The sequence below is a fragment of the Podarcis gaigeae genome (genome assembly GCF_964106915.1).
Source record: "Podarcis gaigeae genome assembly, chromosome: 3".
In the NCBI taxonomy this organism is placed as follows: domain Eukaryota; kingdom Metazoa; phylum Chordata; class Lepidosauria; order Squamata; family Lacertidae; genus Podarcis; species Podarcis gaigeae.
The window spans coordinates 116058699-116082252 of NC_139680.1; the positions used below are offsets into that span (position 1 = coordinate 116058699).

Here is a 23554-nt window from a genome sequence, read left to right on the forward strand (position 1 = left end):
TGTTGTTGACGCGGTGGTCCAGAAGATCATGATCAACCATGTCAAAGGCTGCTGGCAAATCTAAAAGGATCAGCAGTCCTGACCCGCCTCAATCCAGTTGTCTACGGAGATCATCTGTTAGGGCAACCAGAGCTGTCTTGGTCCCAAAACCAGGATGGAAACCGGACTGAAATGGATCTAAAGCCGATGTTTCCTCCAGAAACCTACCAAGCTGTTCAGCAACCGCTCTCCCAATTACCCTACCCAGATATGGAAGGTTTGAAACTGGGCAGTAATTGGATAGGTCTAAAGGATCTAGTGAAGTTTTCTTTAAGAGCGGACACACCACTGTTTCCTTCTGTTCCCCTGGGAATGTCCCCGTGGCAAGGGATAAATTGATAATTTCAACCGGGGGGACCGCGAGACATCTAGACGCGCCCTAATCAGCCAAGATGGGCACGGATCAAGGAGGCAGGTGGTGGGCCTACCAACCTGGAGGAATCTATCCGCATCAGCAGGAAGTATACGATCGAAATGGTCCAACACTGGACCTGAAGTCAGTCAAGGGGCCTCCAGTTCAGTCACTGTATCTATATTGGCAGCGAGGTCACAGCGGAGCAACAGGACTTTCTCTGCAAAAAAGCTCGCGAATGCCTCACAGCTGTGGGTCAAATTTGTGCTTAAATTTGGTTGTCCTAAGGACGTTATGGACCCAATTATTCTAAAAAGTTGTGCCGGGTGAGAGCTAGCGGATGCAATGGAAGCTGCAAAGTAAGATTTCTTAGCAGCTTTCATAGCCATCTCATAGGCTTTCATAAGCGTCCTATAAGGTGTTCTTGAAGCTCCGTCATGAGTCCATCGCCATGCTCGCTCTAGCCGTCTTAGATCCCGCTTCATTTTCCGGAGCTGCTCAGTAAACCAAGTGGCCTGGTTTCGACAGGGTCGCAGAGGGCGCTTAGGTGCGATCTCATCGATGGCTGCCAAGAGCCAGTTATTCCAGTCCTCAACAAGGTCATCTAATGAGTCGCCAGGAGCGACTTTTGGTCTCCAGAGCCTTGATCATCTGACAGCCCTCCTCTGTCCCTCTGGTCAATATCCTTTTTGAATGCCAAATCCTCATTTTGTAATTGATAATTACATTTTTAGTAAGTTACAGATAGGTAGCCGTGTTGGTCTGCCACAGTCAAAACAAAAAAAATTCCTTCCAGTAGCACCTTAAAGACCAACTAAGTTAGTTCTTGGTATGAGCTTTCGTGTGCATGCACACTTCTTCAGATACACTGAAACAGAAGTTTCCAGACCCTTCTATATAGTGAGAAGGTGGGGAGGGGTATTACTCAGAAGGGTGGTGGGAATGGGTGATTGGCAGATAGCTGTGATGAGCCTGTTGACGACTCTTAACGACTGCAATAGGTCTTACAGGAAAAAGCAAAGGGGTGAGAAGGTGAAAAATGGCTTTGTCATGTATAATGAGATAAGAATCCAAGGTCTTTGTTCAGACCAGGTGTCTCCATGGTTTTAAGTTTGGTGATGTTGCAATTCAGCAGCTTCTCTTTCCAGTCTATTTCTGAAATTCCTTTGTAGTAAAACAGCTACTTTGAGATCTTGTATAGAATGTCCTGGGAGATTGAAGTGTTCTCCTACTGGTTTCTCTGTCTTGTGATTCCTGATGTCTGATTTATGTCCGTTTATTCTTTGGCGTAAGGTCTGGCCTGTTTGTCCAATATAGAGAGCTGAAGGACACTTTTGGCAATTGATGGCATACACAATGTTAGACGATGAGCAATTAAATAGTCCCGAGATGGTATGTGTGATGTTGTTGGGGCCAGTAATGGTGTTGTCATCGATTACTTTGTTTAAATTACATGCTACTAATTCGGTAATATCCATTGGTATGATTATACCTAAATATCTAATTGACTCTCTGCAAATATGGAACTGATAGTTCTTAGCTGAATAAATAAAGTCACTGTTACTTATATGAAGCAATACCGACTTTGCCCAATTTATAGAATATATTGAGCAGGGCTAGCATTGGCTGTCCTCCGATATCTCTGTGCACCAGCAGCCATAACAGAAGATCCGGAAGAAAATTTGGCAAACGGTTAGCTCAGTTGTTTCTGGAATCCACGTTTCTGTTCTGTTCAGTGTTTCTAAGCTATGACACAGCGGAGGCTTGCCGATTTTACTGGAATTTCAGGCAGACAACCAGACATTAGCACAGGGAACTTGGATGGATTTTTAGATAACAAAATCTCAGACCCTCCAACATTCTGCCAATTAAACTTGGGACTTGCGTCTTTCAGTGCCATACTCCCGGGCAAATGAGCTCAGGCTTCCCCTCTCCAACTCACTGTCATTGTCTCCTCCTCCTCCAGTGGGGGCAGCATTGGGCAGAGGAAGCATGGCTAATGGGTCTGGGGGGGGCAGCCTTACCTGCCTCACCATCAACTTGTTACGAAAAAGGAGCAATGCAGCGGGCAGCAGGTGTCTGGAAAGCCAAACAGGATGTTGATGTTTGTGGCTGTACCGTGGAAAAGGGGGCAGTCCATTCACTGTACTGAGCACCGGATGTTAGCTCAGTGTGCCATCTGACCTGTACTGGAAGTACATGGGTGGAGTCTTAATCTCTCTCTTTGTTGGTGTTTAGAGAGTGCAGACATGTTTTCTCTGTACTGCTGCAAAGACAGAAATAAAGGCATGTAAATATATTTCTGTCTGTCTCTTTCCCCTCCCTGAGGATAGCAGGGAGGAGAGGGAGGAGTGGTGTGTTCTTCTCACGTTGAGGAGGGTCGCCGATAGACCTTGCCTGTATCCTGCCAGGAGTCGCAGACGGGGAGGTCAACAAGGAAATCAGCCGGGTGCCTGGAGAGTGGCACATTCCTCTGACAAGGCTTGATTCCGACACAGCTCCCCTCCTCCTCTGCTTCCATGGACTAAAGCGCAGCCACCTTTTTTTCACCAAAGACATTCGTCTTTGGGTGCTGCGCTCTCTCAAGAACCAGCTGACTGGCGAGGGAGCTCAGCACAAAAAATGGGACATCCAATCAGAAACTGGCATAGCTTCTGTAATTCCGGGATGTCCCAGGTGAATCAGGACTGTTGATGGATAAGCAATCTAGACATGACATCAGGCATAGTGGACCTGTGACCCTCCGATTGTTCTTGGACTACAGTTCGCATCATCCATGAACTGCAATTCCCACAAGCCCTGGTTTATTCTGCATGGGTTGAAGCCAAAGGGGGAGGAAATTATAAGCAGCATGAGGATGAGCTGAGCACGCTCAAGGTAGCCACCGACACTACCTCCCTGCCCCCCCAAAAGATACTCTTTCCTCAGTCCATTTCAGAGCCCCCTGCCCCAACCTAACATTTTTCCTAACATTTTCCTCCTTTCCACTGCTGATTTTGATGATTTTGTACAGTCTTAATAAAGTAATAATAATAATAATAATAATAATAATAATAATAATAATAATTTATTATTTGTACCCCGCCCATCTGGCTGGGTTTCCCCAGCCACTCTGGGCGGCTTCCAACAAAGATGAAAGATATACTAAAATGTCACATATTAAAAACTTCCCTGAACAGGGCTGCCTTCAGATGTCTTCTGAATGTCAGGTAGATGTTTATCACTTTGACATCTGATGGGAGGGCGTTCCACAGGGCGGGCGCCACTACCGAGAAGGCCCTCTGCCTGGTTCCCTGTAACTTGCCCTCTTGCAGTGAGGGAACCGCCAGAAGGCCCTCGGAGCTGGACCTCAGTGTCCGGGCAGAACAATGGGGGAGGAGACGTTCCTTCAGATATACTGGACAGAGGTCGTAGCAGTTAGACTACGGACTGTCCTCTTTCTTCTGTGATGGATTGCCAGAAGATTGCTAGCGTGCTCCTCTCAGGAAGGAGGAGTCGCTTATCAATGGTTTCTCTGGGCTGAGGGGGATTCCAGCCAGAGAGTGACCTCCAGAGAAAGGCCCCGGGTGCCTGGGATGCTGCAACCGCTCCCGGGCTGGCGTTTTTCCAATAACCTTCTGGCGGTTCCTTCACTGGAAGAGGCCAGGTTACAGGGAAGCAGACAGAGGGCCTCTTAGGTAGTGGTGACTAAGGAACTAAGGGCAACGTCACCAGCGTGGTATTAGTCTAAGACCTGGGAGACATGGGCTCATGGGAGAAAACAATGTACATCGCCTTGAGTTCCTTGGGGAAAGTTGGGAGAGAAATGTCTAAACATACAAATTGAAAGTGGCATGGGTATGTGTTCCTATGTCCCACTAAGAGTACACCCATAGAAATCAATAAACCTGATGTGTATTCAGCAGGATTAAATACCACTCCCAGTGACCTATGGGCACCCACAAGGCAGTGGCTCCTTAATAATCAGCTCCATTTAGGTCATGGCTCCAGTCTGGGTTGAGTTCAGCCTATCCCACCCAGGTTCACATAAACAACTGGGCAGAGAAACCCAAGCTCTGCCTGCATGCATGAAAAGCATTGACTGCAGTTATCTCCTCCTGGGACTCGGGGATGAGAATTTCAGTGAAGAGGGATCTTGGGCAGATATGATGCACTTCCACCGGAGGAGAGTCATACTTAGTGATAAATGCATTTTTTAAAAATGAAAAAAAAATACAATTTTAGATTTGCAGGTTAATATGTGTTTAATTAGATGATCATTTGAACAGACTGATCTTTATTTCATTGCCTGCTTTCACAAATGGATTAATCAGGCCCACTTCCACAAGCAAAGATCCAGAAGAATCAGCGTAGCCATCAGGCGTTCACACTGATGGATGTGGGCTGCTCCCTGATGTCATTCAAGGGCACAGCATTGTGCATTGAAGCCACAGTAAGCAGGAAGAGTTAGACCAGATGTGCAGCATTTGGTGATTCCCTTCTGGCAGAACCCCCCTTTTCCTCTTACATTGATTATCCTCCTGAATAAAAGAAAGAAGGAAATCTGTAATCGATTGCACTTTCATGAGCCTGGAGTCAGATTGCTCACCTTCAGGAGATGAGGGAGCATCATAGAATTGTAGTGTTAGAAGGACTCAATGGAACATTTAAGCCCACCCTGCAATGCAGGAATCTGTAGCAGAAGGGAAGAGGACATGCAGGCACGGCCGCAAAAGAGATGTCAGTGGAATTTGCAAGATCAATGCCGACATCCCCTGGCCCATCCTGGATGTCAGGATGGGCCGCTGACAGCTCATGACTTTGAGGACTCCATCAAAGGCTAGCATAGATCTATTAAATTATTTCTCATCTCCAGCCTCAGATTGCAGTTGCTTTTCAATTCATTTCTCCAGTATTTCTAAGAGGCAGTATGAACTATCACCTTTGTGTGTATCTGAAGAAGTGTGCATGCACACAAAAGCTCATACCAATAACAATCTTAGTTGGTCTCTAAGGTGCTACTGGAAGGAATTTTTTCGTTTTGTTTTGACTACGGCAGACTAACACAGCTACCTACCCGTAACTATCACCATTGTTGGCATTCAAGAATTCCTCCCCTGGTTCAGGTCATTAGGGACCATGAGGTTTCTAGCTCCGGTTCTACTGCTGGATATTGTGATGTATTTTGATACTTCAGCTGAGGTCTGGTGAGTGCAGAATTAAGTGGGACTCTTTGTTGCCAAATCACATATGTGTTCTTTCAGCACCAGCAGATGGCTGGCTTATCCTCATTTACTGAGGGTTGTCTTAAGATTTTGGAAAGTTAGATCAGAGCCACCAGTTTTTACTGCCCATGGGAAGTGCAGCCTGCACAGTTTGCACCCGTATGAACATCTGTGGTATCAAAATTCCCTGTGCACAGAGGAAAACCTTGAGGCTCTAAAGCTTAAAAGAAGATGCAGAACCTAGAAGTGCTGCATCAACACTGGATCCAAATTTAGACATCTAAAAATAGGGTTAATATGTCCTGATTGACCACTATGCCCTTTAGCACAAACAAAGCCCTGCTTCTGCTTCGTCCAGTGAAGATGTAGAGTGTAGATCAGAAAATCAGGATTGAAAATGAGCAAAAATTCACACGTGAGTGGGACTATCTCATGGGTATCACTTACTCCTGCAGCAGCGTTCATTAGGACCACAGGGGATGTTTGTAATCTCTCCAAAGGTACATTTCTTAGTGACTGGGGCCTGGCAAAATCCTCCCGAGAATGTACAAAATGGAATTTCAGCTGTGCAAAAGAGAGGGAATTAAATTGTCATTATTTGGAAGGACTTCTTGTGCAAAACATAAACATTCATTTGACTGATGTTTTATTTAGAGCATTGGAATAGCACTTCCAAGTATGAGAGCCTGAGGTCCTGGACTAGGAAATGGGAGACCAGCCTTCAAATCCAGCCTCATCATAAGGCTCACAGTGTCTCCTTGGGCCTCTCAGGGTCGTCGTGAGGATTAAATTAGGAAGAACCACAGAAGGCACCTTGAGCTCCATGGAGAAAAGGGTGGGATATAAATGCAATGAGTAAATAAATATTCAAAGCCTTCTGTACCAGCACGTCAGTATTATTATGTCCCATAATACCAATGAGGAGATCAAGGCTGAGAGTGAAAGCCTGGTTTACCCGAGGCCAGCTGGTGAGCTCATGGTGGAGTTTTACAGATTTGGATTGTCAGGCATGGGAAGTCCTGATTTGACTGACATCATCAATTTTACATAGAATGGTTGATTTTTTTTGGGGGGGGTGTCTTCTTTATATATGGGGTTGTGGGTGGTGCTGTGGGGTAAACCGCTGAGCCTCTTGGGCTTGCCGATCGGAAGGTCGTCGTTCGAATCCCCATGATGGGGTGAGCTCCCTTTGCTCAGTCCCAGCTTCTGCCAACCTAGCAGTTCAAAAGCATGTCAAAGTGCAAGTTGATAAATAGGTACTACTACTGCAGCAGAAAGGTAAACAGTGTTTCCGTGCCCTGCTCTGGTTTTGCCAGAATGGCAAATCCATTTAGTCATGCTGGCCACATGACCTGGAAAAATTGTCTGCAGACAGACGAGGGCTCCCTCGGTCAGTAAAGCTAGCTGAGCACCCAACCCCAGAGTTGTTTGCGACTGGACTTAACTGCCAGGGGTCCTTTACCTTTACCCTTTTATATATATTTATTTACTACATATTTATCTCTTTTGCAAAAACAAAACAACTCAGTGGATATCTCTTACCCCTGCAGCAGATTCCGTTGCTGCCACAGGAGACCCCCGTAATTTCTCCATTGGCACATTTTGTAGTTGCTGAATAATGGCAAGTTCCTCCTGCTAGTTCACATATAAATTGCCCTGTGTAAAAAAGAAGGGAAATAAATTCGTTTCAAGGGGGCAAAGGGGTTGCCAACTACTTTTTTTCCTAACCAGAACCCTGCGTATTTAATGGGATGACAACTTTTACAGGCTTCTGCTGCCTCTCAACCTGCTAACTACTGTTTCATTGGCCAACATTAGCAAGGGTCAGATTGGTCCTCCTTCTCTGCCAACACTCCAGCTGATTCCTGAACCTTGTAAGGGGTCTGGCACTCAGCTGCACCCAGCCACCTGGGTGGCACATAAATCATAACATTATGATGATGATTATTGCTCCTGGGATCTTTTCAGCACGGCTGCCAAACCTAAATTTTACAGGTTGCTAATGGAAGGTGAGGGGGAAAAGCAAATAATGCACCCACAGACCCACATAACTGGCCAGTAAGTCATCCTTCAATCCATTCTACTGAAGGTTCCCCCTTTGCTTTCAACATCTGCCAATCAGAATTACTGCTGTTCTGAGCTTCAGAAATACCTTGCCACTTGTGCCCTCTCTGAGAATGGTTTTTTCTGTAATCTTCCCAGTAGTGTTGCCAATGTGTTTTGCTCAGCTCATACGCAAATGTGCTGGCTATAGTCATTCTCAGCTACCAGCCAGGTGAGGAGGGGGTAAGGCCCACCCATTTGGCCAGGGGAAACAATCTCTTCATTGGGTATACTGATGGGGTCCTGAGGTGGCAACTGTGGGCATTCTTTAACAAAGAAACTTGCTGGGCTACGTCCACAATGGAATCCTTCATCAGATATTTACTCTTCATAGATCCAGGACCTCTGGAATTAGAAAGGACTTGGGGATCATGCACACTAACTCTTCTAAACTCACAGTAATATAAATGACCACCATGGAACCTGCCTTGTGGCTCAGTCAGTATCCTGAACATTTCTGCTTTTGCAAAAGCCATGTATTCAATTTCAATTTCAATATTAAATATATTGTTAAATACTTTCGTCCTCCACCACCCCTTTTTAAGCAGCCAGATAGGAGAGGGAGCAGCCAATTCATACTGCTGTTCCACCTACAGCAGTTTCTCAGGGTCTCTGGCAGGGGAAATACCTGGGACTGAACCTGAGACCTTCTGCATTTCCAGCAGATGCTCCCTCCCTGTGCCCTCTTACCTGCAACAACGTGGAAGAGGATGAAGACCAGAGCAAAGCTCAGGTAGAGGAACCTCATGGCAGCAGTTTCCTGTGAGATCTCTCCCAAAGGGAAGGCACTCTAAGGCAGAAGGAAGTGGAGTTTGGATGGAACAAGGAGGTTCTCTCTACTTATAGTGTTGCAGTACCAAATCCGGTAACTGTCAGCATACCATCTGAACCCTCCAGGCCCGTTTCTCTTAAATCATCCTAGGCCATTTATTTATCTTGCACATCATCCTAAGATTTACCCATACAATCACCTTTCTCATATATTGACAATCTGTCCTGTGCTCCAGGCTACAAACAGGTATTTCGTGCAACTCTCAGCATCCAAACTCTTCTTCTTAACTCATCCTATGCAATTTATTCATCTTGGAGAACTTCCTAATATTTACCCGCAGAACAGCCTTTCTCCTGCTGTTTTCTTTCCATATCAGTTAACAGATTTCCTGTCATCTCACAAAAGCTGTTGCCAGCTTCATGGAGCCTGGATAGAAAGGAAGTGGAATTTCAGGAAAAGCTCGGCTGTAATGCAGTTTGATACAACCTCTTTGGCTTGGACTGTTCAGTTTGACTGCAGTTGCCATACCCACCAAGAAAGAATCTTTTCAGTGTGCTTTTCTCCTGGTCTGTACCTTTTTGGTTGCAGTTTGCTTAACATGCTTGCTATTGTGATGCATATAGTTTTATGTCCATTTCCCCCTTTATATGCTTCCGCCCATACCCACATAAATTAATTACTTTATCCCATCATTCATAAGTTATAAGCGCAACCAAGAACAACACCCAGAAGATGAGAGGAGAAACCTGTTAGTAGAAACATTGTTTAAATTCTTTTGATCAGTTGTACTCTGCTTTTCCACACGCTAGCAAGGTTATGCTTAAAATTCTGCAAGGAAGGCTCAAGCAGTATGTGGACCGAGAACTCCCAGAAGTGCAAGCTAGATTTACAAGAGGCAGAGGAACCAGAGACTAAATTGCAAACATGCGCTGGATTATGGAGAAAGCTAGAGAGTTCCAGAAAGACATCTACTTCTGCTTCATTGACTATGCAAAAGCCTTTGACTGTGTCGACCACAGCAAACTATGACAAGTTCTTAAAGAAATGGGAGTGCCAGATCACCTCATCTGTCTCCTGAGAAATCTCTATGTGGGACAAGAAGCTACAGTTAGAACTGGATATGGAACAACTGATTAGTTCAAAATTGGGAAAGGAGTTTATATTTTCTCCCTGCTTATTTAACTTATATGCAGAATTCATCATGTGGAAGGCTGGGCTGGATGAATCCATAGCCAGAATTAAGATTGCCGGAAGAAATATCAACAACCTCAGATATGCAGATGACACAACCTTGATGGCAGAAAGTGAGGAGGAATTAAATAACCTTTTATTGAGGGTGAAAGAGGAGAGCGCAAAATATGGTCTGAAGCTCAACATCAAAAAAACGAAGATCATGGCCACTAGTCCTATCTCCTCCTGGCAAATAGAAGGGGAAGAAATGGAGGCAGTGAGAGATTTTACTTTCTTGGGCTCCATGATCACTGCAGATGGTGACAGCAGTCACAAAATTAAAAGACGCCTGCTTCTTGGGAGAAAAGCAATGACAAACCTTGACAGCATCTTAAAAAGTAGAGACATCACCTTGCCAACAAAGGTCCGTATAGTAAAAGCTATGGTTTTCCCAGTAGTGATGTATGGAAGTGAAAGCTGGACCATAAAGAAGGCCGATCGCCGAAGAATTGATGCTTTTGAATTATGGTGCTGGAGGAGACTCTTGAGAGTCCCATGGGCTGCAAGAAGAACAAACCTCTCCATTCTGAAGGAAATCAGCCCTGAGTGCTCACTGGAAGGACAGATCCTAAAGCTGAGGCTCCAATACTTTGGCCACCTCATGAGAAGAGAAGACTTCCTGGAAAAGACCCTGATGTTGGGACAGATTGAGGGTACAAGAAGAAGGGGACGACAGAGGATGAGATGGTTGGATAGTGTTCTCAAAACTACCAGCATGAGCTTGACCAAACTGTGGGAGGCAGTGGAAGACAGAAGTGCCTGGTGTGTTCTGGTCCATGGGGTCACAAAGTGTCGGACACAACTAAACGACTAAACAACAACAACAACTCTGCTTTTCAATCAAAAGGCTCCCAGAGTAGCTTACATACAATTTAAAAACCAAAACAAAACATGGCACACAAGCGGAAAAGGACAGGAAAGGAAGATGAAAATGAAAACCAGATCTCCCTACCAATTCCTAGACAAGAGGCATTTTGCTTAACATGCTTGGTTTTGTGTTGCATGTAGTTTTATGTACATTTTATGACTCCATTCTCCCCCAAACAACCACATAAATTAATGGCTTCATCCCATCGTTCCAAAGATATAAACAAGAAGAACAACAATTCTATTTAAAAAAACAACACTCCAAAAATGTGAGGAGAAACCTGTTAGTAGAAACATTGTTTAAATTCGTTTGATCAGTTGTACTCTGCTTTTCAGCCAAAAACTTCCAGAGTGGCTTATGTACAATGCCTGGAAGTACATCAAGTATATATGCTTCTAGTGTTAATTAAACTGTTGCAGTCAACATTATTCAAACCCCATTGCAAATCAGGTTTACTCTCAATATTTAATGACTTTCAGCTTTTTGCAATGTGCAAATCAAGCAAAAGCAATTGAAAGAGCTCAACACAACAGATGCTTCAAATGGTTCCCCCACATTCAACTGAAAATGCCTGAGTTGCCTTTTGTTTCCCTCTTCCCTCCCTGTTCTTTCCTCCTTGTGCGCCATTTTTTAAAAAAGAGATTGCACATACGCCACTTGGTGAGCCTTTCCCCCCTGAAAAACAGGGTATAAATGAAAAAAACAATTCAATAATTTAATAATAAATAAGGTTTCTACTAACAGGTGTCTTGTCATATCTTCTGATTTTGTTGACTAACTAAGAGAACACAGTGGTACCTCGGGTTAAGTACTTAAATCGTTCCGGAGGTCCATTCTTAACCTGAAACTGTTCTTAACCTGAAGCACCACTTTAGCTAATGGGGCCTCCTGCTGCCGCCGCGCCGCCGGAGCACGATTTCTGTTCTCATCCTGAAGCAAAGTTCTTAACCTGAGGTACTATTTCTGGGTGAGCGGAGTCTGTAACCTGAAGCTTATGTAACCTGAAGCGTATGTAAACCCAGGTACCACTGTAGTTACTTGGGCCCCTTTCTCATTTCTGTATTTTTATTTTACATCTGTTGTTCTTGTTTGTGTTTCTTTATTATGAATGATGGAACAAAACCACTAATTTGTATGGTGTGTGTGGTTTTTTGGGTGGTGCACAAATTAGTGGAGGAGCACATAAAATTACAAGCCTCACAGAAACAAGCATATTAAGCAAAAATGAATCCAAAACTGCAGACCAGAAGAAAAGCCAATGGAAAAGATTCTTTCTTTGTAGGTACAGTGGTAACTGAAATCTGTTAACTGATATGGAAAGAAAACGGCAGGAGAAAGGCTGTTCTGCAGGGAAATATTAGGAAGTTCTCCAAGATGAATAAATTGCATAGGATGAGTTAAGAGAGAAGAGTTTGGATGCTGAGAGTTGCACGAAATTCCTTTTTGTTGCCTGGAGCACAGGACAGATTGTCAATATATGAGAAAGGTGATGGTGTGGGTAAATCTTAGGATGATGTGCAAGATAAATAAATGGCCTAGGATGATTTAAGAGAAAGGGGCCTGCAGGGTTCAGATGCTATGCTGACAGTTACCGGATTTGGTACTGCAACACTATAAGTAGAGAGAACCTCCTTGTTCCATCCAAACTCCACTTCCTTCTGCCTTAGAGTGCCTTCCCTTTGGCAGAGATCTCACAGGAAACTGCAGCCATGAGGTTTCTCTTCCTGAGCTTTACTTTGGTCTTCATCCTCTTCCACGTTGTTGCAGGTAAGAGGGCACAGGGAGGGAGCATCTGCTGAAAATGCAGAAGGTCTCAGGTTCAGTCCCAGGTATTTCCCCTGCCAGAGACCCTGAGAAACTGCTGTAGGTGGAACAACAGTATGAATTGGCTGCTCCCTCTCCTAGCTGGCTGCTTAAAAAGGGGTGGTGGAGGAGGAAAGTATTTAACAATATATTTAATATTGAAATTGAAATTGAATACATGGCTCTTGCAAAAGCAGAAATGTTCAGGATACTGACTGAGCCACAAGGCAGGTTCCATGGTGGTCATTTATATTGCTGAGAGTTTAGAAGAGTTAGTGTCCATGATCCCCAAGTCCTTTCCAATTCCAGAGGTCCTGGATCTAGGAAGAGTAAAAATCTGATGAAGGATTCCATTATGGACCTAACCCAGCAAGTTTCATAGCCAGTGAAGAGATTGTTTCCCCTGGCCGAATGAGTTGGCCTTACCCCCTCCTCACCTGGCTGGTAGCTGAGAAAGACTATAGCCAGCACATTTGGGTGTGAGCTGAGCAAGAGACATTGGCAACACTCCTGGGGAAATTCCAGAAAATACCATTCTCAGAGAGGGCACAAATGGCAATCTATTTCTGAAGCTCAGAACAGCTGTAATTCTGATTAGCAGATGTTGAAAGCAAAGGGGAACCTTCAGTAGAATGAAATGAAGTCTGACTCAGTCGCCAGTTATGTGGGTCTGTGGTTGCATTATCTTCTCATTTTTCTCCCCTTCCATTAGCAACCTGAAAGATTTAGGCTTGTCAGCAATGCTGAAAAGATCCCAGGAGCAGTAATAACCATCATCATAATTTTATGATTTATACGCCACCCAAGTGGCTGGGTGCAGTTCAGTGTCAGCACCCTTACAATGTTCTGGAATCAGCTGGAATTTTTTTAGCGAAGGAGGACTGATCTGACCCTTGCTGATTGTGAGGCAGAAGAAGCCTGTAAAAGTTGGTCATCCCATTAAATACGCCTGGTTCTAGACTTGGAAAAAGTGGTTGGAAACCCCTTTGCCCCCTTTAAAGAATTCATTTCCCTTCTCTTTTACACAGGGCAACTTTTCTGTGAAACGTTTGGAGGATCTTGCCAATTCCCAGCAACTACAAACTGTACTTATGGGAAAATCCCATGGGGCTCCTGTGGCGACAATGGAATCTGCTGTAGTAGTAAGTGATATCCATTGAGTTGTTTTGTTTTGCAAAAGAGATAAAAATGCAGTAAATATATATATATATAAGCAAGATGCCTCTCAAATCAACCATTCTATGAAAAATTGATTATGTTGATCAGTCAAATCAGGACTTCCCATGTCCCACAATCCAAATCTGCAGAAGGACTCTAAGGAAGTAAGTCATATCCATTGAGTTGATGGTCCCACTGAGTGCTTTATATTCCTGATTTCCTGATCTATACTCTGCATCTTCACTGGAGGAAGCAGGGCTTGCCATGAGACTCTGGCAAACAGAGCTTGCTGAACTCAGAGCCACATACCTCATCAATCAATGAGACAGTCCTCCGATACGCAGAGCCTCTGGGCCCATGACCATTGTCAGAAGCGCCGGGGGGGATGAGACACATAGCCCCCAAATCTGAGCAACCTCTCCAGGCATCGACTCTCCAGAATGCAGCATGGAACGGTCATAACTCATCAGTCCCGGTATGCAGCAGCGACACATACCCAAAGATATGTGCACACTCAAGCAGCCGAGTATAGCTGGAAGCTGAGGCTGTGAGGTGTGGCATCTAAGTAATTTATTAAGCAATATATACAGGACAAACCAATCATGCTGTCCTCTCACACCTTCTCCAAGAGAGAGAGAGCAAATACAAAAGTACAATCCCACGGAAGAGACAGGTCTGGCATCCGTTCCCACACTTTCCAAGCATGGAATGTAAACACAGACATGTGATGTAACAATCACACATCCAGCAACAGGAGAGTGAAAATACTGAGAGCAGAAGCCTGTAAAAGTAGGCCATCCCATTAAATATGCAGGGTTCTGGTTAGGAAAAAAAAGTAGTTGGCAACCCCTTTGCCCAATTAATTTTTTTTTCTTATTTCCCTTCTCTTTTATACATTGCAACTTGACTGTGACTTATATGACGGATATTGCCAATTCCCAGCATCTGTGGAATGTCCATATGGAATAATCCCATGGGGCTCCTGTAGCAGCAGTGACCCCTGCTGTATTCGTAAGTGATATCCATTGAGTTGTTTTGCTTTGCAAAAGAGATAAAAATGCAGTAAATATATATATATATATATAAACAAGATGCCTCTCAAATCAACCATTCTATGAAAAATGGATTATGTTGATCAGTCAGATCAGGACTTCCCATGCCTGACAATCCAGATCTGTAAAACTCCACCATGAGCTCACCAGCTGGCCTCGGGTAAACCAGGCTTTCACTCTCAGCCTCGATCTCCCCATCGATATCATGGGAAATAATAATACTGATTTGCTGTTACAGAATTCTTTGGAAATTTATTTATGAATGGCATATATATCCCACCTTTTTCTCCATGGAGCTCAAGTTGGCTTCTAATTTAATCCTCACATCAACCCTGCAAGGTAGACCAGGCTGAGAGTGAGTGACTGGCCCAAGGCCACCCAAGGAGCTTCCTGATGATTTGAAGGCTGGTCTCCAATTTCCCAGTCCAGGACCTCAGGCTCTCATACTTGAAAGTGCCATTCCAATGCTCAAAACAAAGCAGACATCAAATTAATGTTTCTTTCTGCACAGGAAGTCCTCTCAAATAATGACAATTTACTTCTCTATCTTTTGCACAGACAAACCTCCGGACTTTAGATCCTTCGAAGGATTCTGGGGAAGTAAGTCATATCTATTGAGTTGGTGTTCCCTCTTACTTGTGAATGCTGGCTCCTTTAAAATCCTGATTTCCTGATCTACACTCTACATCTTCACTGGAGGAAGCAGAAGCAGGGCTTTGCGTGTGCTAAAGAAAATAGTTACCAATGAGTTTATGGATCAGAGTAGCTGATAATATATTCATATAATATTAGCTCTATTTAGGTTGGATTCAGTTTTGATGCAGCACTTCTAGGTTCTGCATCTTCTTTTAAGCATTAGAGCCTCAAGGTTTTCATCTGTCCACAGGGAATTTTGATACCGTGGATGTTCATATGTTCTTAACTGTTCTTAACCTGAAACTGTTCTTAACCTGAAGCACCACTTTAGCTAATGGGGCCTCCTGCTGCTGCCGTGCCGCCAGAGCATGATTTCTGTTCTTATCCTGAAGCAAAGTTATTAACCCGATGTAATATTTCCGGGTTAGCGGAGTCTGTAACCTGAAGCGTATGTAACCTGAAGCGACTTTAAACCAAGGTACCACTGTACTTTGGTTTTGCTTTTGTTTAGCTTAAATCCTGCTACCTGTCCAAACTCTTGTATCAGCTCCAGTGCTTTAATTGCACTGGACTCTGGGTCTTGTAATGTCAATACAGTGGTGCCTCGCAAGACGAAATTAATTCGTTCCGCAAGTTTTTTCGTGTTGCGAGTTTTTCGTCTTGCGAAGCACGGTTTCCCATAGGAATGCATTGAAAATCAATTAATGCGTTCCTAGGGAGACCGCCTTCAGACCAGGTCCGGGGACAGTCTGTCCCCGGACCTCTTCTGAAGGCTGGCGGGGGGGGGGGAGAAGGACTTTTCTCCCCACCGCCAGCCTTCAGAACAGCCTTCTGAAGGCTGGCGGTGGGAAGAAAAGCCCTTCTCCCGCCGCCAGCCTTCAGAAGAGTTCCTGCAGGGCTGCCTAGGCTGCGAATAGCAGCCTGCTGCCTGGCGCGAGGGGCGCTCTGCTTCAGGGGCGCGGGGCAGACATTCACAGCTTGGTGGAGCCCTGCAGGACTGCCCCGCAGGGCTTTCCAAGCTGCGGATAGGGGCAGCAGGCTGCTATTCACAGCCTGGAGAGCCCTGCGGGGAACTCTTCTGAAGGCTGGGGGGGGGAGGAGGGCTTTCCTCCCCACCGCCAACATTCAGAATGCTGTTCTGAATGTTGGCGGTGGAGAGGAAAAACCCTCCTCCCACCGCAAGCCCCGGGAAGAGAGGAGAAGCTGTGCGCCTTCTCCTCTGTTCCCGGACCTCCCACCGCAAGCCCTCAGGACAGGTCCGGGAACAGAGGGGAAGGCGCGCAGCTTCTCCTCTCTTCCCGGGGCTTGCGGTGGAAGGAGGGTTCCCCGCTGTCCCGGAGATTTCCCTATGGGCTTTTGTCTTGCGAAGCATTAACATTGCTTTGCAATTCTTTCTCGCTTGCAGCTTTTCCAGGATATCCACCACATTTCTAATATTGTCTTTCATATGTCTTCCAGGCAGAAATCCTGCCTGGTCCTTGTGGATATACCTAGATAAAACCTCCTTTAGCCTGTTAGCCATTATATTTGCCAAAATTTTATAATCCACATTGAGTAGGAAGATTGGTCTATAGGTTTTATTTATTTATTTTTCAAAAGATTTTTATTAAAGTTTCAACAGATTTTATAATAACAAACAAGACAAAACAACACAAAAACAAACAATAAACAGTAAAAAACACAAAAATCAAACAAAAATATATAAGTTCAACTTACTTTTCCGACTTCCTCACATCTCCCTTTTCTGTATTCAAATTTCCAATTTAGTTTCAGCAAATTCTTCCTCTATTTTGACTAATTTTAATATTACTTAATTTCTTTTAAATTAACCATTCCCATTGCTATCCACTTATCTTCTAATCCCCCATCATTGGTTAATTTAACTGTGTTTCTTTACTTGTTACTTACAAAACATCTTTGCACATTCCATTCAACTTTGTCACTAATGCCACATTATCTCACTATCCTGCATCACTTTAACATTCAAATAATTTACGATGTTTTTGCAGATAATCTTTAAATTTCTTCCATTCTTCTTCTGTTTGTTCTTCCCCCATGTCTCGGATTCTGCCAGTCATTTCTGCCAGTTCCATGTAATCTATCAATTGCATCTGCCATTCTTCCAAGGTGGGCAAATCTTGTGTCTTCCAATACTTTGCGATAAGTATTCTTGCTGCTGTTGTTGCATAAAAAAGGTTCTATCCTTCTTTAACACCTTCTGGCCAACAATGCCCAAGAGGAAGGCCTCTGGTTTCTTAAGGAAGGTATACTTAAATACCTTTTTCAGTTCATTATAGATCATTTCCCAGAAAGCCTTTACCTTTGGGCACCTCCACCAGAGGTGAAAGAATGTTCCCTCAGTTTCCTTACATTTCCAACACTTATTGTCAGGCAAATGATATATCTTTGCAAGCTTGTACCACCTGTAAATCATTTTCATAATATTTTCTTTCAAGGCATTACATGCCATAAATTTCATACCAGTGGTCCATAACCGTTCCCAGTCAGCAAACATAATGTTATAACCAATGTCTTGTGCCCACTTAATCATAGCTGATTTGACCGTTTCATCCTGAGTATTCCATTTTAACAGCAAGTTGTACATTCTTGACAGTACCTTAGTTTTAGGTTCTAACAATTCCGTTTCTAATTTCGATTTTTCCACCTGGAAACCTATTTTCTTGTCCATATTAAAGACCTCTCTGATTTGGTAATAGTGTAGCCAATCTCGCACTTTATCTTTTAATTTCTCAAAACTCTGCAATCTCCATGTATCTCCATCATGTTCTAGTATCTCCCAATATTTCGGCCATTTGGCCTCCATATTGAGTCTTTTCAGAGCCTTAGCTTCCATAGGTGACAACCACCTTGGGGTCTTGTTTTCTAATAAATCTTTATATCTTGTCCAGACATTAAAAACTGCTTTCCTCACAATATGGTTCTTAAAGGCTTTATGAGCTCTAACCTTGTCATACCACAAATATGCATGCCACCCAAACGCATTGTTGAACCCTTCCAAATCCAGAATGTCAGTGTTCTCAAGAAGTAGCCAGTCCTTCATCCAGCAGAAAGCTGCTGATTCATAATATAACTTCATTTCTGGCAGGGCAAACCCCCCTCTTTCTTTAGCATCAGTCAGTATTTTAAATTTTATTCTGGACTTTTTGCCCTGCCAGACAAATTTAGAAATATCTCTCTGCCACCTCTTGAAACAGTCCATTCTGTCCACAATCTGCAAGGTCTGAAACAAAAACAACATTTTTGGCAATACATTCATCTTTATAGCAGCAATTCGGCCCAACAAGGAGAGCTTCAAATTTGACCATATTTCTAGATCTTTTTTTACCTCTGACCAACATTTTTCATAATTGTCTTTAAATAAGTTCAGGTTTTTGGCTGTCATATTTATCCCTAGGTATTTCACTTTCTTCACCACATTTAAATCTGTCTCTTTCTGAAGCTTTTCTATTTCCGTTAAAGTCATATTTTTCTCCAATACTTTGGTTTTTTGCTTATTTAATTTAAATCCTGCCACCTGACCAAACTCCTGAATCAATTCTAAAACTCTTTTCGTACTAGATTCTGGCTCCTGCAACATCAAAACCAGGTCATCTGCAAAGGCTTTAAGTTTATATTGTTTGGCTCCGACCTGAACACCTTTAACCAACTGGTCCCTCCTAATCATATTCAAGAGCACCTCCAGGACCGAAATAAATAGCAATGGAGAGATAGGGCACCCCTGTCGTGTTCCTTTTTCAATTTTAATCTCTTCTGACACCACATTATTAACTATCAATTTTGCTTTTTGTTCCGAATAGATTACTTCTATACTATTTTCAAACCCTCGTCCCACACCCATTCCCTTAAGGTTTTTTTTCATAAAACTCCAAGAAATGTTATCAAAGGCCTTCTCCACATCAATAAAAATTAACACTGCTTTTGTATTTGTGTTCGTCTGCAATAACTCCAGTATATCAATAATGTTCCTTGTGTGATCAGACAAATGTCTACCTGGGAGAAAGCCTGCCTGATCTTTGTGTATTACTTCATTTAGCACTCTTCATTTAGTCTGTTGGCTAAAATATCTGCAAAAATTTTGTAGTCCACATTTAGTAGGGATATGGGACGGTAGTTTTTAAGTTGTGTCTTTTCAACTTCGGATTTTGGTATAAGTGTGATGAAAGCTTCTTTCCACGACTCCGGTGCCTTCTTCCCCTCCATAATCTCGTTGCACACCTCCTTTAGTGGTTGGATTAAATAGTCTTTCAAAGTCTTATAGTACTTGGAGGTTAACCCGTCCGGCCCTGGAGACTTGCCCAATTGCATGTTCTGGATGGCACCTTCAATCTCCTGTGCTGTTATCTCATAGTTCAATATTGTCTTATTTTCTTGAGATAATTTTTGTAATCCATTAGTTCTTAAAAATTGGTCTATATCAGTCTCTTTCTGCGGCCCCTATGTATAAAGTTGTTTGAAGTATCTCTGGAAGCACTTTCTAATCTCCACAGGATTCTGTATATTTCTCCCTTCTATCTCAAGGTTGGTGACCATATTCAACTTCTGTCTTTTTTTCAACTGCCATGCCAGCAGTTTTCCACATTTATTTGCCGAATCAAAAGTTTTTTGCCTCATTTGCTTAATTTTCCATTCAACTTCTTTGTTTACTAATTTCATATATTGTACTTGATATAATTTAATTTCTGTCAAGATCTCCTGTGACTTTGGTTTCGATCTTAGCTTTTTCTCTCCTTTTATCTTTTCCAAGATTTTGTCTTTTTTCTCATTTTGAGCTCTCCTCTTTATTGCATTCTGCTGTATCAGAAACCCCCTCATGACTGCTTTACTTGCGTCCCAGATTATTCTTTTTTCCACTGTAGTTTTCAGATTTACTTCAAAATAGTCCTTCAAATTTTTTTGGGCCTTCTTAACAATCTCTTGATCTCTTAATAAGGTGTCATTCATCCTCCATCTGAAGGAACCAGTCGTAGTTAGTCTCATTTCCATCTTTACTGCATTGTGGTCGGAGCAGGTTTTTGGGCAGATTTCCACTTTTCTAGTCTTCGGTGCCAGTCCTCTAGTTATCCATATTTGGTCAATTCTTGTCCATGTCATTTTAGCTTCAGAAAAGAAAGTCCCTTCTCTTCCTAGGGGGTTTTTTTGTTCTCCAGATGTCAATCAAGTCCATATTGTCAGTTAGTTCAAAAAAGGTCTTTGGTAGCCTGCCCTCTTTTGCTATATTTTGGCTTTGCGCTTTATCCATGTTCGTAGATACCACCCCATTCATGTCTCCCATCATAATGATGTTATCGTAGTCAATGTACTCCAGCATTGTCTCATGCAACTTCTTGCAAAATTCCGACTTCCCCTCGTTCGGTGCATAAATTCCCAAGATTAAAAATTTTTCTCCTTGTACTTGGATTTCAATTGCCAAAGTTCTTCCATGTTCATCTTTAAAAAGAAATTTGGGTGACAGGCTTTCTCTTGCATAGATGACAACTCCTCTCTTCTTCACTCTGTCCGATGAAATAAATTCTTGGCCCAGTCTCTTATTAATTAAAACTTTCCTGTGAAGCCTAGTCACGTGTGTTTCCTGTAAACAAATTAGGTCTAAAAAAAAATTGACATGGGATCATCTCTTTAAAGAGCACCACCACTCTATCCTGGATTTTGAGGCCTTTTTTATAGTGATGTCCCAAGATAATGTCTCTTTGCTCCTTAGTCTTAAAGACCACTAGGCAATCATTAGTTATTTTAGTCTCCTTTTTAGGCCCAAATCTGTACGCTTTCTCTACCCAAGTTTCCACTTCCTATTTTTTCAAGTCTCAACATTCCACGAAAAATCCTATCAGAGATTCTCTGAGTTTTTCTTCTTCCAGAAAGGGGACCCCCCTCAATCTCAAATACGATTCTTTTTCTTTCAACTGAAGGAAGGTGATCGAATTAGCATTTTCATACCGCAACCATTCCAAGTCTGGCACTCTAACAGTCTCCAGCTGTGCCAACCTTGTGTCATGTGTGGTTATTTCCTTTTCCACGTCTTTCAAGTCGGTACTAAAATGTTCAATCTTTCCCCCCAAATTATCTATGCTTGCTGTATTGTGATCTAAACCTTCTTTAATGTCAGTTAACATTGACTTCACCGACTCCTCAAATTGTGGAGCTTTGGAGCCACATCTCAGCCTTTCTGAACTCATAATAGCTTATGAATGTCAAGGTCAGTCTCACAGTCTGAACTCTAGGTTCTGCATCTTCTTTTAAGCATTAGAGCCTCAAGGTTTTCATCTGTCCACAGGGAATTTTGATACCACAAGTGTTCATATGGATGCAAACTGTGGAGGCTGCACTTCCCATGGGCAATAAAAACTGGTGGCTCTAACTACAAAATTCAGAATACCAACAAAATTGGTAGCTAATGCTGCCTTTTAGGGACGCAGGTGGTGCTGTGGTCTAAACCACTGAGCCTAGGGCATGCAGATTGGAAGGTCGGAGGTTTGAATCCCTACGATGGGGTGAGCTTCCGTTGCTCAGTCCCAGCTCTTGCCAACCTAGCATTACAAAAGCACATCAGAGTGCAAGTAGATAAATAGGTACCACTCCGGCAGGAAGGTAAATGGTGTTCCCGTGCACTGCTCTCGTTTCGCCAGAAGCAGCTTAGTCATGCTGGCCACATGACCCAGAAAAACTGTTTACGGACAAACGTCGGTTCCCTTGGCCAGTAAAGTGAGATGAGCCCTGCACCCTCAGATTTCTTCGCGACTGGACTTAACTGCCAGACTTAACTTACCTTTACCTTTTAATGCTGCCTTTTAGAAATTTTTGAGAAATGAAATGAAAAGCAACTGCAATCTGTAAGTCCCAGTGAACTGTTACTTTATTTTTTCTTTTATGTTTGGAAAAAGAGATAAAAATACAGCAGATAAATAAATAAGGCCCCTCTAAATGTGACCATTACGTGATGTTGACCAGACCTTCAGTCAAATCAGAACTTTCCTCTCCATGCCTGTCCATCTAAATCAGTGACCATCTCTCTGTCCAGGAGAAGGTGCAATATAAATATCAGAATAAAAGATAAAATAATAGTTAGCACCACCTTTCCTGTAAGATGCTGTGTCACTTTGAGGGTCCAGCCTTTGCCATCACCTCCTACAGCAATGGAGTAGGGGATCCTCAGGTCTCCTGAGAGAGCCAGTGTGGTATAGTGGTTAAGAGCGGTAGTCTCGTAATCTGGGGAACCGGGTTCGCTTCCCCACTCCTCCACATGCAGCTGCTGGGTGACCTTGGGCCAGTCACACTTCTCTGAAGTCTCTCAGCCCCACTCACCTCACAGAGTGTTTGTTGTGGGGGAGGAAGGGAAAGGAGAATGTTAGCCACTTTGAGACTCCTTAAAGGGAGTGAAAGGCGGGATATCAAATCCAAACTCTTCTTCTTCTTCCCTGGGTCTTTGTGTGGTGGAGTCCTCAGAGTCAGTGACTGCCAGTGGCCCATCCTGACATCCAGGATGGGCCAGGGGATGTTGGCACTGATCTTGCAAATTCGTCTGAGAGCTCTTCTGGGGCTGGGCCTGCATGTCCTCTTCCTTTCTGTTACAGATTCCTTACATGTTCCATTGAGTCCTTCCAACACTACAGTTTTATGATCCTCCCTCATCTCCTGAAGGTGAGCAATCTGACTCCAGGCTCATGAAAGTGCAATCGATTACAGATTTCCTTCTTTCTTTTATTCAGGATAATCATCAGTGTGTGATGAAATGGAGGGTTCTGCCAGAAGGGAATCACCAAACGCTGCCCATCTAGTCTAACTCTTCCAGCTTACTGTGGCTTCAACGCACAATGCTGTTCCCTTCAATGACATCAGTGAGCAGCCCACATCCATAGGTGTGAAAGCCTGATTGCTACGATGATTCTTCTTGATCTTTGCTTGTGGAAGTGGGCCTGATCAATCGATTTGTGAAAGCAGACAATGAAATAAAGATCAGTCTGTTCATATGATCATCTAATATGAGCATATTAAACTGCAATTGAGAAATTGTATTTATTTTATTTTTTAAAAAAAGCATCTATGGCTTAATATGACCCAACTCCAGTGGAGGTGCATCATATCTGCCCAAGATCCCTCTTGACAGGAGTCCTCATCCCCGAGTCCCAGGAGCAGATAACTGCAGCCATTGCTTTCCATGCACCCAGGCAGAGCTTGGGTTTCGTTGCCAAGTTGGTTATGTGAACACAGGTGGGATTGGCTGAACTCAACCCAGACTGGAGCCCTGACCTAAATGGAGTTGATTATTAAAGAGCCACTGCTTTCTGGGTGCCCATAGGTCATTGAGAAAGAAATTAGCAG

General features: G+C 43.4%; 1 protein-coding gene and 1 long non-coding RNA gene across 4 annotated transcripts in view; one reads left to right on the forward strand and one right to left on the reverse strand.

The window, feature by feature from the left end:
* The window catches only part of LOC310842182, a 245512-nt gene extending 237754 nt beyond the window's left edge, over window positions 1-7758 (reverse strand). Inside the window, exons 1-2 of one of the 2 annotated variants that reach the window (XR_014562974.1) lie at window positions 7138-7758; window positions 6043-6159 (exon numbers count right to left, since the gene is read on the reverse strand). This is a non-coding gene — a long non-coding RNA (uncharacterized lncRNA). The remainder of the gene's footprint in view (window positions 1-6042; window positions 6160-7137) is intronic. The other variant, XR_014562973.1, reaches the window with a different exon arrangement.
* The window catches only part of LOC310842043 (uncharacterized protein), a 71582-nt gene extending 48396 nt beyond the window's left edge, over window positions 1-23186 (forward strand). Inside the window, exons 1-5 of one of the 2 annotated variants that reach the window (XR_014562791.1) lie at window positions 12024-12335; window positions 13400-13513; window positions 14472-14540; window positions 15140-15181; window positions 22942-23186. Coding sequence is in view for 1 of the 2 variants with exons in the window: in XM_083733909.1 (XP_083590035.1) it covers window positions 13400-13513; window positions 14472-14540; window positions 15140-15181; window positions 22942-22946 (230 nt within the window). In the remaining variant the exon portion in view is untranslated. Of the gene's footprint in view, window positions 1-12023; window positions 12336-13399; window positions 13514-14471; window positions 14541-15139; window positions 15182-22941 lie in introns of those variants that run through there. The other variant, XM_083733909.1, reaches the window with a different exon arrangement.
* The last annotated feature ends 368 nt before the right edge of the window (window positions 23187-23554 follow it).